This window comes from Leucopleurus acutus (genome assembly GCF_964270905.1).
Source record: "Leucopleurus acutus genome assembly, chromosome: 1".
NCBI lineage: Eukaryota > Metazoa > Chordata > Mammalia > Artiodactyla > Delphinidae > Leucopleurus > Leucopleurus acutus.
In genome coordinates this window covers 184,733,616-184,748,143 of record NC_139142.1, presented here as the reverse complement: position 1 = coordinate 184,748,143, position 14,528 = coordinate 184,733,616, and the positions used below count along the sequence as shown (strand labels likewise).

Genomic DNA, 14,528 nt, shown 5'->3' with positions numbered 1-14,528 from the left:
TTTAAATAAGCTTTCTGCCACCTTCTCCCCATCTTCTCTTTCTGGAACTGCAGTGATTTATGAATTATTTCTTTTGATGGTATCTGGTAATTCATTGATGGTATCTGGTAATTTCTTCCCACTTTTTCATTCTTTTTTTCTTTATTCTTCTCTGATTGGATAATTTCAAAGCTCCTATCACTTAACTCACAGATTCTTTCTTCTGTTTGATCCATTCTGCTGTCAGTGCTCTTTATTGCATTTTTCCTTTCATTCATTGTATTCTTCAGCTCCAAAATTTCCATTTGGTTCTTTTTTATTATTTCTATCTCTTTGTTAAACTCCTCATCTTGTTTGTGTATTACTTTCCTGATTTTGTTGGGTTGTCTTTCTGTGTTTTCTTGTAGCTCACTGAGTTTCCTTAAAACTACTATTTTGAATTCTCTATCAGGTAGATTGCAGATCTCCATGTCTTTGGGATTTGTTACTGGAAAATTATTGTGATCTTTTGGTAGTGTCATGTTTTCTTGATTTTTTTTTTATGTTACTTGAAGTTTTGCATTGCTGTCTTTGCATTTGAAGTAGCAGTCACCTCTTCCAGTCTTTAATAACTGCCCTCTCCAGTGTACCCCCAACTTGCATATTTTTGTTCCAGTGTTATGCTGGTGCTTCTCTGCTGGAAACCTGGATTTCCGCAAAAGCTCTCTTGTCTAAGACAGTGTTTCCCAGGGGTTCCCTGGACGTTGCTAAGAGTGGCTGGAGCCAGTTCATGGGCCATGCAGGGTCCACAGCAGGGATGCGGTCTGTATGTCTGTTACCACTTGGGTGGGCAGGACTCTTCCCAGGTCCCTTGGTTTATGGTGCTGGATCCTGCAACTCCCACAAAGCCACTTTTGTCCGTGGATAGATGCCAAATTGTTGCTGCTGGTGGAGGGATACTACGAGGTACCTATTTTTCAGCCCTGATGCTGACGTGACCCCAACATGGGGGTGTTTAAAAGTAAATTTTCCCCCCAAGATATTTCCTTGAGTTCTTCGTTCATGTTGTATGTAACTCATGTTATTTTTAAAAATCATGTAAATTAAACATTATAGATCAAAACAAAACAATATAGTAGAAATCTAATTATTACTCCCATGTCTAAGAATCATTGCTTTTAGGCAGTGAACTTCAGCTTTTCAGTGTAGCACTTGAGGTTCTTCAGAATGTCTTTCCAGACACATCTCTCTGCTTCCTTCCATGTATTTTGTACTTTTCCTTCCAAGTTCCTAGGAAACACCTAGACGCCATGTACCTGATCTTTGTGCTCACATTCTAATCACCAAGTAGAATGATTTTCTCCATTTTCTTTTCCTCATGACCTCCTCTGTTTATTTAACCTCTTCTGTAAAGCTTTCCTATGTTCACTTATAACTTTCATATGTCAACTCTTACATATCACGTTATATCATAATTGTGTATCTGTCCTTGAAGCAAGAATTTGTATTTGCTTGCATATGGTTGGTACTTCATAACTGTTTTGTGAACTAATAAATGACTTATGATGGGTAAGAGTTGGAATTTTTAAAAAATTGGTTTTTTATTCTTTATCAGTAGAATTATTAGAAAACATTGGCTTTTTTATGGATTTTTTTAAGTAGCGGTCCTGGCGTGCATATGAAGGAAGTAAAGAAAAATGAAAATGAAAAATGGACATCAAAAGAATGTGTGATTACACCAATGTTTGAGAAGGACGATTCACTGATCGGTGGTCTGCTACACATGAATGATGACAGCAGTTTAAGTGGAGTAGATCAGGATGATGGCAGGTAAAATCTACAAATTCTTTATTTTTAGGTCAAGAAATATTAGCACTGAATACTTTTTCTGGAAATAGAACAGCATAATATAGTGTACAGGGCACGACAAGAGAATTCTCAACTATACCAGATGAACGCTGCTGAAAGGTTGAGATGAGGACGAGTGGCTTTGACTAGAAGTAGTTTCAATAAATATTCCCCATGGAAGCTGGACTGTAGTGAATAAGTATAAACGACTCCTTAGGGAATATTTACTGGGAAAGGCAATAGAGAACTGGATGGTAACTGAAGAGGAACGTGGAGTTCAAGGGAGTTTCCTTTCTCTTTTTATGTTAAGATGGGAGTTTTTAGAGTATGTTTGTATGCTGTTGGAAATGAGCCAGTAGAGGACGCATTTATTCAGTTTAATCTTGTTTGCATGTCCAATATTAGAAAGCGTATTGATTGTATTACATTATCTTTAAAATATTATAGTAAACTAATTGTACATAATACTTCTATTCACATATAGTTTTATGGTAAGGGCTTGTTCACTGATTTTGAAGTGTAATATTCTTATATAATTGAATATGCAGATGAGTACTTAAAAATTATTCTATCATACATAGATTTTTATAAATTATATAATCATAAATTTGCAAACATTTAGGCCATACTGAATAAGATTTAATCATTCCTTGATAATTCTAGATGACAGTATCATCATGAGTGGCTATGGTTTTGTAAGGTACTCTAAAACAGATTATGTTAACTTCATAGTGGTTTAGATTCCAGGGAAAAGGGTAAGATTTTGTTTATATTCGATAGAAAAAAAAATTATTAACAGTCTATCACAGATTATTACTTTTGGATTATAAAGTTCTAAATTACAAAAGTCATGCTTCCTATACTAAAAGTGTCATTAACATGTATTGTGCGCTAAGTATATGTTGAATGCATGAATAAACAGCTGAATGGGTGAATGAATGCCTGTTGATGAATTTCTTTACAAAAGCAAATCTTTATTGAAAATAGAATTCCAATATTGCCTAGGTCTAAAGCCTTTTTATTTTTAAAAAATATGTGTAAGATTCAGAAATTATTATTTATAGTTATAACTAGACATGGAATAATAATACAGATTCATTTTCTATCATATTACTTAAAAACACTTAAAAATAAATATTACCTTCTCATCATATTGTGAAACACAAGTGTTTCGATGCCAGATTTCCTGGATTTGAATTCTGGGTCTGCTGCTGATCTGCTGTAGGGGCTTGGGCAAGTTACTTAGCCTTTCTGTGCTCCATTTCTTCCTGTGTAAATAACCTAATGTATTACCTCTCTCCCAGAATTGTTGTGAGGATTAAAATGCCTTTAAGACATGTAAGGTGCTTATAATAATGCATAGCAGTTACATAGTAAGTCCTCAAAAAGCTAATATCTTGATTATTAAAAAAGAGTTTCTTTCATATAAGGACTTAATACTTTCCAAATAGGTTTTAGTGCCATAAAGTTAGTTTTTATTGAAAATGACAATAACAAAAAACCCTGGTATATTTCTTCCTGTCAAATAATGCAAGTAACATTATGCTTTTCCTTTTCCTTTGATTGTCAGCTTGATCTAATTTAATGCTTTGTTAATATTATTATGGTATATTTTCTTTGTCCTTTAATGTTACTCTTTCTATTTATTGTTTAATCTCTTTTATAGAAAATTAATTACCGATGCAAAGATTTTATGTAAAAAACAATAGGTTTAGGTGTTCTTTGTATTTTAAGTATTTAATGTTTGCCTGAAAAGAATCGTTTGTTTTTTTAGGGCTACAAAGGAAACATCTAATGAAAAGAACAAGGTAGAGTAAACAATTAATTATAAAAAATATTATCCTGTAGTAAAAAATTACTTTGTAAAAGGTATAGTGGAAAAATAAAAAATCTTCCTTTGTTGTAGAGACATTTACTTTGAAAAAATAATTTAGAAACACTGTTGATAAAATTATCCCTTTGATAAAAATCTGTTCTTTTAAAAAGTATCTGTGTTTTTGCTTTAATAAAGAGATATTTATCATCTCTGTACACTTAGTATATTTTATAAATATTTTGGGGACATTGTGAAATAGTATTTTTTATTTGTAGGTCAAAGAGCAAATTGATTCTATGGATGACCTTGATGACTTAACTCAGTCATCTGAAACAGCTTTTGAGGATTGCCAGATGCTTTACTCTAATTATAAGAATTCCATGTTGCTAATTGAACAACTTGGCATGGAGTGTAAAGGTAGGACCATGGTATAAATATAAAGCCTTTTTGTGTATACTGTTGTAATATTTGGTAGAATTCACCAGTGTAGCCACTTGGGCCTGGAATTTTCTTTTGTGGGAAGGTCTTTAACTAGGACTTTAGTTTCTTTTTTAGAGATAGGGCTGTTTAGTTTACTTGTTCTTTCTTGATTGAGCTTTGGTAATTTCCCTCTCTCAAGGAATTTACCCACTTCATCTGAGTTGCCAAATTTATTTACATAATGTTCATAATATTACTGTCCGTCTTTTAATATCTGTAGAATCTGTAGTAATTTCTCATTACTCATTTCTGTGAAATTGGTAATTTGTGCCTTCTCTCTCTTTTTTTTTTTCATTATCAGCCTGGCTAGAGGTTTATCACTTTTATTCATCTTCTGAATATATTTGGTTTCACTGATTTTTTAAATATTTATTTATTTATTTATTTATTTATTTTTGGCTCTGTTGGGTCTTCGCTGCTGTGTGCAGGCTTTCTCTAGTTGTGGCGAGCGGGGGCTACTCTTCGTTCAGTGTGCAGGCTTCTCATTGCTGTGGCTTCTCTTGTTGTGGAGCATGGGTTCTAGGTGCATGGGCTTCAGTAGTTGTGGCACGCGGGCTCAGTAGTTGTGGCTTGCGGGCGCTAGAATGCAGGCTCAGTAGTTTTGGCACACAGGCTTAGTTGCTCTGAGGCATGTGGGATCTTCCCGGACCAGGGATCAAACCCGTGTCCCTTGCATTGGCAGGTGGATTCTTAACCATTGTGCCACCAGGGGAGTCCCTCATTGATTTTTCCATGTCTTTTTTGTTTTGTTTGTTTTGTTTTTTCTCATTGATTTTTTCTTTGATGTTTTTTATTTCCTTTCTTCTGCTTGCTTTGGGTTTACTTTGCTCTTTTTTAAAAAATATTTATTTATTTATTTATTTTATTTTATTTTTTGGCTGCGTTGGGTCTTAGTTGCGGCACGTGGGATCTTTCGTTGCAGCCTGTGGGCTTCTCTCTCTAGTTGTGGCGTGTGGGCTCAGTATTTGTGACACTCCAAATGGGGTGTGGGCTCCAGCGTGTGTGGGCTCTGTAGTTGCGGCATGCTGGCTCTCTAGTTGTGGCTTGCGTGTTCAGTAGTTGCAGCGGGCGGGCTTAGTTGCCCCATGGCATGTGGGGTTTTAGTTCCCCGACCAGGAATCGAACCCACGTCCCCTGGATTGGAAGGCAGATCCTTAACCACTGAACCATCAGGGAAGTCCCCTAATTTGCTCTTTTTCTGGATTTTTATGTTGGAAGCCAAGGTTATTGATTTGAGACCTTCTTTTCTAATATAGACATTCAGTGCCTATAAATTTTCATGCAAGTAAGCAGCATTCCACAAATTGTAATATATTATGTTTTCATTTTTATTCAGTTCAAAATACTTTGTAATTCCTCTTTTCATTACCTCTTTAATCCAAGGGTTATTTAGATGTGTGTTATTTAGTTTTCAAATATTGGAGTATTTTCCAGAAATATTTTTGTTCTTGATTTCCAATTTGATTGCTTTGTGGTCAGAGAACATACTTTGTATGACTTAAATCCTTTTGACTTACTCCTTTATTTTATAACCCAGAAAACAGTCTTTTTTTGGTAAATGTTCCATGGCTACTTGAAAAGAATGGTGGTGTTCAAGTCTACAGTATCCTTGCTGATTTTCTGCCTGCTCTTTCTATCACTTACTCATTGAGGGGTATTGAAATCTCAGACTGTCATTGTGGGTTTGTCTATTTTTCTTTGCAATTCTCTCAAGTTTTGCTTCATATATTTTGAAGTTATTAGGCACATAAACGTTTAGGGTTGTTATGCTTCTTATTAATTGACACTCTTATCATTATGAATGACCTTGTTTATTGCTGATAATGTTTTTTGCTCTGAAGTCTACTTTGTTTGGTATTAATATAGCCAGTCTTAGCTTAGCTTTGTTTTGTCACATATTAGTGTGGTATATCTTTTTTTGTTTGTTTGTTTGTTGTGTGGTATATCTTATTTCTAACCTTATTACAAATTTATATCTGTGTGTTTAAAGTGCATTTCTTGTAGGTGGCATACAGTTGGGTCTTGCTTTTTGATCCAGTCTGACAATCTGCTTTTTCTTAAAATTTAATTAATTTATTTATTTTTGGCTGCGTTGGGTCTTCATTGCTGCACACGGGCTTTCTCTAGTTACAGCGAGTGGGGGCTACTCTTCGTTGTGGTGCGCAGGCTTCTCATTGTGGTGACTTCTCTTGCTGTGGAGCACAGGCTGTAGGCCCATGGGCTTCAGTAATTGTGGCATGTGGGCTCAGTAGTTGTGGTGCATGGGTTTAGTTGCTCCATGACATGTGGGAGGACCAGGGCTCGAACCTGTGTCCCCTGCATTGGCAGGTGGATTCTTGACCACCAGTGAAGTCCCTGACAATCTGCTTTTTAATTGAGGTTTTCAGATCATTTTCACTTAATGTGATTATTGATACAGTAGGTTTGAATCTGTCATTATGCTGTTTGATTTCTGTTTATCCCATCTGTTCTTTGTTCCCCTTTTCTTTTTCTGCTGTCTTTTAGATTAATCGAGTAATTTTTATGATGTAGTTTTATTTCTTTTTTGTTTTTTTGGTTTATTAACTGTAACTCTTTTGTTTCACTATTTTAGTGGTTGCTTTAGGGTTTACAGTATTTTAGTTAGGGTTATCACAGTCCACCTTCAAGTAATATTGTACCACATCATATATAGGATAAGAATATTACAAAACAGTTTACTTCCACTTCTTCTCTCCTTGCCAGATCCTCCTGGATCTGTGGGAGTGTAGTTTTCATTAAGTTTAGAAAGTTGTTGGCCATTCTTTTCTTCAAGTATTTTTTTTCTGTCTCTTTCCTCCACCTCTTTGGGGCATTGTATATTTAGCCACTTGAATTCCTGGTCAGGGAATTAAGATCCCGCATGCTGTGCGGCATGGCCAAAAAACAAAAAAAATGTATTTGTTCAATGTATGGATGAGTGAAGGGGAAAATGCACAGTGCTTTATACACAAAAATTACTCATATATTTTATTTCTATCTTTGTTTTCTTCCTAATGCAGATTCTGTTAGCTTATTGAAAATTCAGGATGCAGTTCTTTCATATGAAAGATTAATAGAACTTAAAAAAAATCAATGTGAACTACTTACAGGAAAAAATAAAAAAATGGAAAGTAAGGTTAGTGGGCTACAAAAGGAGCTATCAGAAACAAAAGAAATGAAATCACAGTTAGAGCATCAAAAAGTGGAGTGGGAACAAGAGCTCTGCAGCTTGAGGTATTGAACATCTTGGTTTTAAAGAAATATTTGAACTGTTTTTATTTACTGTAATACTACAGATGTGTATTTACTTTAATACTATGGGAAGTTTTATAATTGCTAAGTTACCTGCTGGTATTTTACAGGGGAGAAAACTTCATTAGTATTGTGGAGTGTGAAATTCTTGGAAATAATACAGCAAGTTCTTAACAGTGGATACTTCTACTAATAATTTAATGTATATATTTCCAAATCATCATTTTCATGGCCATACAGAAGTCCTCCATATGAAGCCTCATTTTTTTTGCAATCTCTCTCTTTTTTTAAATTTTATTTATTTTTTTATACAGCAGGTTCTTATTAGTTATCCATTTTATACATATTAGTGTATACATGTCAATCCCAAGCTCCCAGTTCATCCCACCCCCCTGCTTTCCCCTCTTGGTGTCCATGCGTTTGTTCTCTACATCTGTGTCTCTATTTCTGCCTTGCAAACCGGTTCACCTATACCATTTTTCTAGATTCCACATATATGTGTTAATATACGATATTTGTTTTTCTCTTTCTGACTTACTTCACTCTGTATGACAGTCTCTAGATCCATCCATGTCTCAACAAATGACCCAATTTCGTTCCTTTTTATGGCTGAGTAATATTCCATTGTATATATGTGCCACATCTTCTTTATCCATTCGTCTGTTGATGGGCATTTACGTTGCTTCCATGACCTGGCTATTGTAAATAGTGCTGCAGTGAACATTGGGGTGCTTGTGTCTTTTTGAATTATAGTCATTATTTTTTTAACAAATTGAATTTCAGTTGTTTTTCATTTTTCTGTATTCTATTTAATGCTACAAGGAACGTCTCTTCTATAAATTCATTTCTACATTTCTGATTATTTATTTTGAATAAATTCTTTAATATTGTGTTATTTGGTTAAAGTATGAGAACTTTTAAAAAAGGTCTTTGATCCATGTTTCTAAATTGTTCTCCAGAAAGTTTATATTACTTTACACTCCCACCCACAGAAGTATGAAATGGCCATTTTTCTCAAGACAAAATTAAAAAAAAAAATTATGCAGTTTTATTCTTAACATATGCATGGATGAAATAAAAGGTAAAAATGGAAGGTGATTACTGATTAGTTTATTCAATATCTCTTTCATACAGAGATAAAATTAGTTCAAAGGTTTGTACTGAAAGCACAAAATACTCTCTATTGTTTAATTAATTAAAATGGATCCTGCCTTACGGGATTTAAAATTATTTATTAAATAGATAATAATCAACAAGTTGAAAATGTTGCAAAAGAAGAAACATAAAAAGTGTGGGGCAACAGATATTAGATTCCCTAGCCTAGTCTTGGATTAGTGTCTGAAGATATGTGTTCTGTAAAAGACATCTGCAGATTTTTATCTGACACTGTAAGTCATTTAAGGGTACCTGTAGTATTTTATGAAGTTGAAATTTTATTTCTAGTGAACTTATGAACTTGTTTCTAAACAACAGCTTCTCTTTTTAATTAGTAACTAAATTATCTGTCCTAAAGGAGGAGTAATTATGACAGTGTGGAAAACAGGGTAATTTTCAACCTAACTTCACTGAATAATTTCAAAATTTCTTTCCTACACTATTCACCAGAGTTACTGTGGACTAAAACTTACTTAAGTGGCAGAATGTTTTTTCATTGCTACCTTTCAAGTATATATATCTTTATGAAGAGATTGAAGTGAGGAATTAAAAATATGAGACCTAGAAAGGAAAAACAAAACTGGAGAACAGAAATTTCATTAGGATAGTAAATCAGCGGGTGAAGAGCCAGATCATAAAATGAACTTTTTATTTCCTAACAAAACACATTTTAAGGTAAACATATTTAACTGCAGATTCACCCTAAAACAAGAAGAAGAGAAGAGAAGAAATGCTGACATGTTATATGAAAAAATTAGGGAGCAGTTAAGAAGAAAAGAAGAGCAATACAGTAAAGAAGTTGAAATGAAACAACAACTTGAACTCAATCTCAGAGCACTAGACACGGAACTGAGGACTGTGAGAAATAATCTGAATCAGGTAAATTAATCTTTGGTGAAAATTTCAAATTTCCAACAGTATTTCATCAGTATTATTTGTAATATCTCTTTGATTTAATATATATTATTTAGGTTTAAAACAAATAAAAAGTGTTATCCTAAATATGAACTATGACATTTATAGCTTAAATTATTAATTTCTTGCCATTCTTAGCTTCTAATACATGCTCTGTGTATGTTTTCTGAATGGAGGAATGGAAGGTAAATTGAGCTTAATGATTAACATAATGATTGGCATTTTTGGTCCATTCGAAAGTAATATTCTTAATTCCAATCTATGTGTTAATTTTGGCTTTTTTATGTTAAAATACAGGCTAAATTGCTTTGAGACTGTGATGGAACTAGTTAAATGCTTTGTAAAAAGATTTTCTTTCACAATACTATATCTCCCTGTATTTTTGCTCTGTGATAAGTTTAGCAGTCATTTAAATTAAAATCTTAAGTTATTCATGTGGGATAAAGATCCTTGTGTTTATTTAAAAAGGCTACTTCCTTTTAACAGTTTTTTTTTAATTCTGCTCTTAAGCTTTTGACTTTTTTTTTTTAATGGTATGAGACCAAAAACCTCATGAAATGTGTCTCCAGGTTGTAGAAGAGCGAAATGACACTCAGAGGCAGCTTTCTCGAGAGCGGAATGCCAGAATTTTACAAGATGGAATCCTGACCAATCACCTTGCCAAACAAAAGGAGATAGAAATGACTAATAAGGAAATGAATTCTGAGGTATTTTCTTTAATCATTTTCAAATATTTGTGTGTATGTATCTGTATATGTATATATTTTAAAAACCAATACTATACATCACAGACAGTATAGAGGATATTTAAAACCTATTTAAGTATATTTTGGGGGGGGTGACGTTTCTCGTCCATTGGATATTTAATATTTTTAGTTCAAACATAATTGAATTATCTTTAATTAAATTTAATTCAAGTAGTATTTTTAATTCAAATCCATTTGTCTGCAACAGTCAAGCAGTGACATACGATAGCCTCATCCAAGGAGAGGCTTTTAATATTTTCCGTAGGAACTGATGAACTTTTCATAATCTCAAAACTATTGCTACCATCTAGAAAAGTCTGCACCCTGATGGTGGTTTAGGCAGGGAAGACCATGTGTGCTCCACCATCGACCACACTACCCAACCAAATCCCAGCACTGAATACGATCTTGCCCTCTGCTTTGGAGTGAACATGTCAATCACTATGCACCTCATCATTTTCAGTGTCTAAATCAGAGTCTGTTCTTGGTTTCACTGTCATTTCTTTAACCAGTACCCCATCAATGACATTTTTACATCATTTACAATTTTTCAGTATCGTAAAAGCTGCAACATTAGTTGTAAAAACTTTTTTTTTTTTTGCGCGGTACGCGGGCCTCTCACTGTTGTGGCCTCTCGTGTTGCGGAGCACAGGCTCCGGACGCGCAGGCTCAGCGGCCATGGCTCACAGGCCCAGCCGCTCCGCGGCATGTGGGATCTTCCCAGACCGGGGCACGAACCCGTGTCCCCTGCATCGGCAGGCGGACTCTCAACCACTATGCCACCAGGGAAGCCCAGGAAAAAAATTTTTTAGGAAATTTAATCTGTCGAAATATATACAGAGCTAAGGCTTTTACTATAGGGTAGCTGTATAGGTTAGATAGCAGATGAGCAAATTTTTTTTTAAGCTAGCGGGTGGTATTTTATTTTATTTTTTATTGAAGTATAGTTGATTTACAATATTGTGTTAGTTTCAGGTATACAGCACAGTGATTCAGTTTTTTATATATATATATATATATATATATACCTTTATAGATTCTTTTTCCAAATATTGAGTGTAGTTCCCTGTGCTACACAGTAGGTCATTGTTGGTTATCTGTTTTTTATATAGTAGTGTGTATATATTAATCCCAACCTCCTAATGAATCCCTCCCCCTCTTTCCCCTTTAGTAACCATAAGTTTGTTTTCTATGTCTGTGAGTCTCTCTGTTTTGTAAATAAGTTTATTTGTATCATTTTTTTAGATTCCATGTATAAGCGATATCATATGATATTTGTCTTTCTGTCTGGCTTACTTCACTTAGTATGATAGTCTCTAGGTCCATCCATGTTGCTGCAAATGGCATTATTTCATTCTTTTTTTTATGGCTGAGTAGTATTCCATTGTATAAATATATCACATCAGATGCAATTTTTAAGTGTAGTCAGATTTATTAGTCATTTATTTTAAGCCTTCTGGGTTTGTTATAATTTAGAGAAAGGCCTTTCCAATTCTGAGCTTCTTAAGAATTCTCTTGTGGTTTCTTTTTTGCTTTCGTGGATCCATTGTCTTTAATTAAATTTTTGAACTTTTGAAGATTTCTGCTTGTAAGAAGTCTGAGGTTTGTATCCAACCTTATTTTTTCCAGTTGGATATCCACTTATTGCAGCCTTTTCATTGTATAAACATATAGGTTAGTCTTTCAGAGGAAATCATGAAATGTCAATTTATTGAGTACTAGCTAAAAATCTCCTCTGTTTCACTTAGGTGTCCAATAGTCCTGAAAAAGAAAAAGATCTGTTACATAAAAACCACATCTTGCAGGATGAAGTTGCCATGCTAAGACTGGAAATAGACACAATAAAATGTCAGAACCAGGAAAAGGAAAAGAAATATTTTGAGGACATTGAAATTGTAAAAGAAAAGAATGATGATCTTCAAAAGACAATAAAACTGAATGAGGAAACATTAACAAAGACAACATTCCAATATACTGGACAGCTTAATGTTCTGACAGCTGAGAATACAATGCTAAACTCTAAGCTGGAGAATGAAAAACAAAGCAAAGAAAGACTGGAAACAGAAGTGGAATCCTACCGTTCTAGACTGGCTACCGCCATACATGATCACCATCAAAGTCAGACATCAAAAAGAGACCTGGAACTTGCCTTCCAGAGAGCAAGAGATGAGTGGTTACGCTTGCAGGACAAAATGAATTTTGATGTGTCTAACCTGAACGATAACAATGAGATGCTTTCCCAGCAACTTTCTAAAGCTGAAAGTAAATTCAATAGCCTAGAAACCCAGCTCCATCACACGAGGGATGCGCTCAGAGAAAAGACTTTGATGTTAGAACGTGTACAGAGAGACCTAAGCCAAGCACAGTGTCAAAAGAAGGAAATTGAACACATGTATCAAAGCGAACAAGGCAAAGTGAATAAATACATTGGAAAGCAGGAATCCTTAGAAGAGAGATTATCTCAACTCCAGAGTGAAAACATGTTGCTCAGACAGCAACTGGATGATGCGCAAAACAAAGCCGACAGTAAAGAGAAGACAGTAATTAACATCCAAGACCAGTTTCAGGATATTGTGAAAAAACTTCAAGCTGAAAGTGAAAAACAAGGTCTGATGCTGGAGGAAAGAAACAAGGAGTTAATCAATGAATGTAATCATTTAAAAGAGAGAATGTATCAGTATGAAAATGAGAAAACAGAAAGAGAAGTAAGTATCCAAGAAGAGAAATAATTCTCAGACTTCCTGAAAGAAAATTCAAAGTGATTTTGATTATGGCTAAATGTTGAATCTAGTTGAATATAAAAATATATAGACTATAAATCTATAGACTGTAAATCAGCCTAAAAGCATACCTTGTATCCAGCAAATAAAGAATTAGACCTCAGAGGTGCTTTACTTTGAGTAGAGACATTGTGTCACCTATGAAATTTTAAGAGATTAAGTTATAAATTGTTAATGGGTATAGACAGGTATTAGTAACTTACTCTTCTACTGCTAAGATAATAATTTTAATCTTTATGTCACATTTTAGTATCATGATGAAGCAGATAAATGAAACGCTCAGATCTAAAATGAATTATTTTGAAATTAAGATTCAGTTGCGTGTATTACCTTGACAGTCAATTCCAGATTTCCCAGATGAACTGATGTGTCGATGCCATATCTCATAGTACTTTTCCTTCAGTAGCTTGTCATAACTTTTTAGTTGATATAATTTTATTTTTATTCATGTCAATTAGAATTAATTTGGGAAATAGTTCAGCCTCAAACCATGTATTCTTATGACCTCTCAACTCTTTAAAGGCATCTACTTTTCATTAAATCATAATTTGGGATTAAAGTAGTGAGCTTTAGCAAAACTATACTTGATTTAATCTTCCCACTTCTATTTATAATTTACTTGGAACATTTTTACAAATAATTTGCTCATAATTCTCATTTCAAGGCTCAGTTACTATCATTTGGATATAAATTTGTCCAATACAAAGAGAATTGTAGCTCTCTGTGACTTATTAATTTGACATTGGACTCCCATTTTCAGACTAGTGAGGGGTGACAGATTCATGAGTAGCAGGAATAGAGTGGGGGACAAGGTCATAGGGGCTGCCATCGGGAGACCCTGAAGGTCTCATTTTAATTCTAGGAATTAAAATGGGAATGACCTCATTTTAATTCTGAGATAGGAATCTATTGAGCACTGGATTGAATATGTGAGGATCTCTGAAGTTAATCGAAGCCTCCAGTAGAGAAGAGGGAAGATGTTCCCACCACTCGTCCCACCTACACACCCATTTCTTTCTGAGACTTGAGGAGGTCCTCAAGCTCTGCAAATTGATCGGGAAGGGCGGGGAGTGGATAGCGGGACTGAATCCATTGTCTAAGTAACTTAATAGCGATAAGGCCGGAGGGTAACACCTTCTGTGTCTTAAACCAAATTCAGTGAGCAGGAAGGTGCACATATGAGAAGAAGGAGACAAATTGATGTCTCTGGTGATAGTTTTCAAAGTACATATGTTGGAGTTATCTATTATTAACATAACTTAATAATAAGGTAATTTATTAAATCAGTGACAGAGTATCTCATTAGGCACTTGTGAGACAACTTCAACAAGAACTGGCTGATACCCTAAAAAAGCAATCTATGTCAGAGGCTTCACTGGAGGTCACGTCACGTTGTCGTTCTAATTTAGAAGATGAGGCACAGGATTTAAAGAAAAAATTACGTCAAGTCACCAGTCAGGTATGTATGAAATTTAACGTGTCAATACTTAATGTATAGGATAAAGTGTTTTAGGACACTAATTTTCTTGGACGGCTTTTTGTATTTTCGTTACAAGTAAATTTATTACAATTTTGTTA

General features: G+C 34.4%; 1 protein-coding gene across 2 annotated transcripts in view; it reads left to right on the top strand.

The window, feature by feature from the left end:
• ANKRD26 (ankyrin repeat domain containing 26) overlaps window positions 1-14,528 on the top strand; it is a 91,369-nt gene that overhangs the window by 50,889 nt on the left and 25,952 nt on the right. For both annotated transcript variants that reach the window (XM_082846726.1, XM_082846725.1), the window contains exons 19-26: window positions 1,618-1,788; window positions 3,581-3,614; window positions 3,898-4,039; window positions 7,123-7,336; window positions 9,205-9,388; window positions 9,994-10,131; window positions 11,919-12,875; window positions 14,257-14,409. In XM_082846726.1, the coding sequence (XP_082702852.1) occupies window positions 1,618-1,788; window positions 3,581-3,614; window positions 3,898-4,039; window positions 7,123-7,336; window positions 9,205-9,388; window positions 9,994-10,131; window positions 11,919-12,875; window positions 14,257-14,409 (1,993 nt within the window). The remainder of the gene's footprint in view (window positions 1-1,617; window positions 1,789-3,580; window positions 3,615-3,897; window positions 4,040-7,122; window positions 7,337-9,204; window positions 9,389-9,993; window positions 10,132-11,918; window positions 12,876-14,256; window positions 14,410-14,528) is intronic.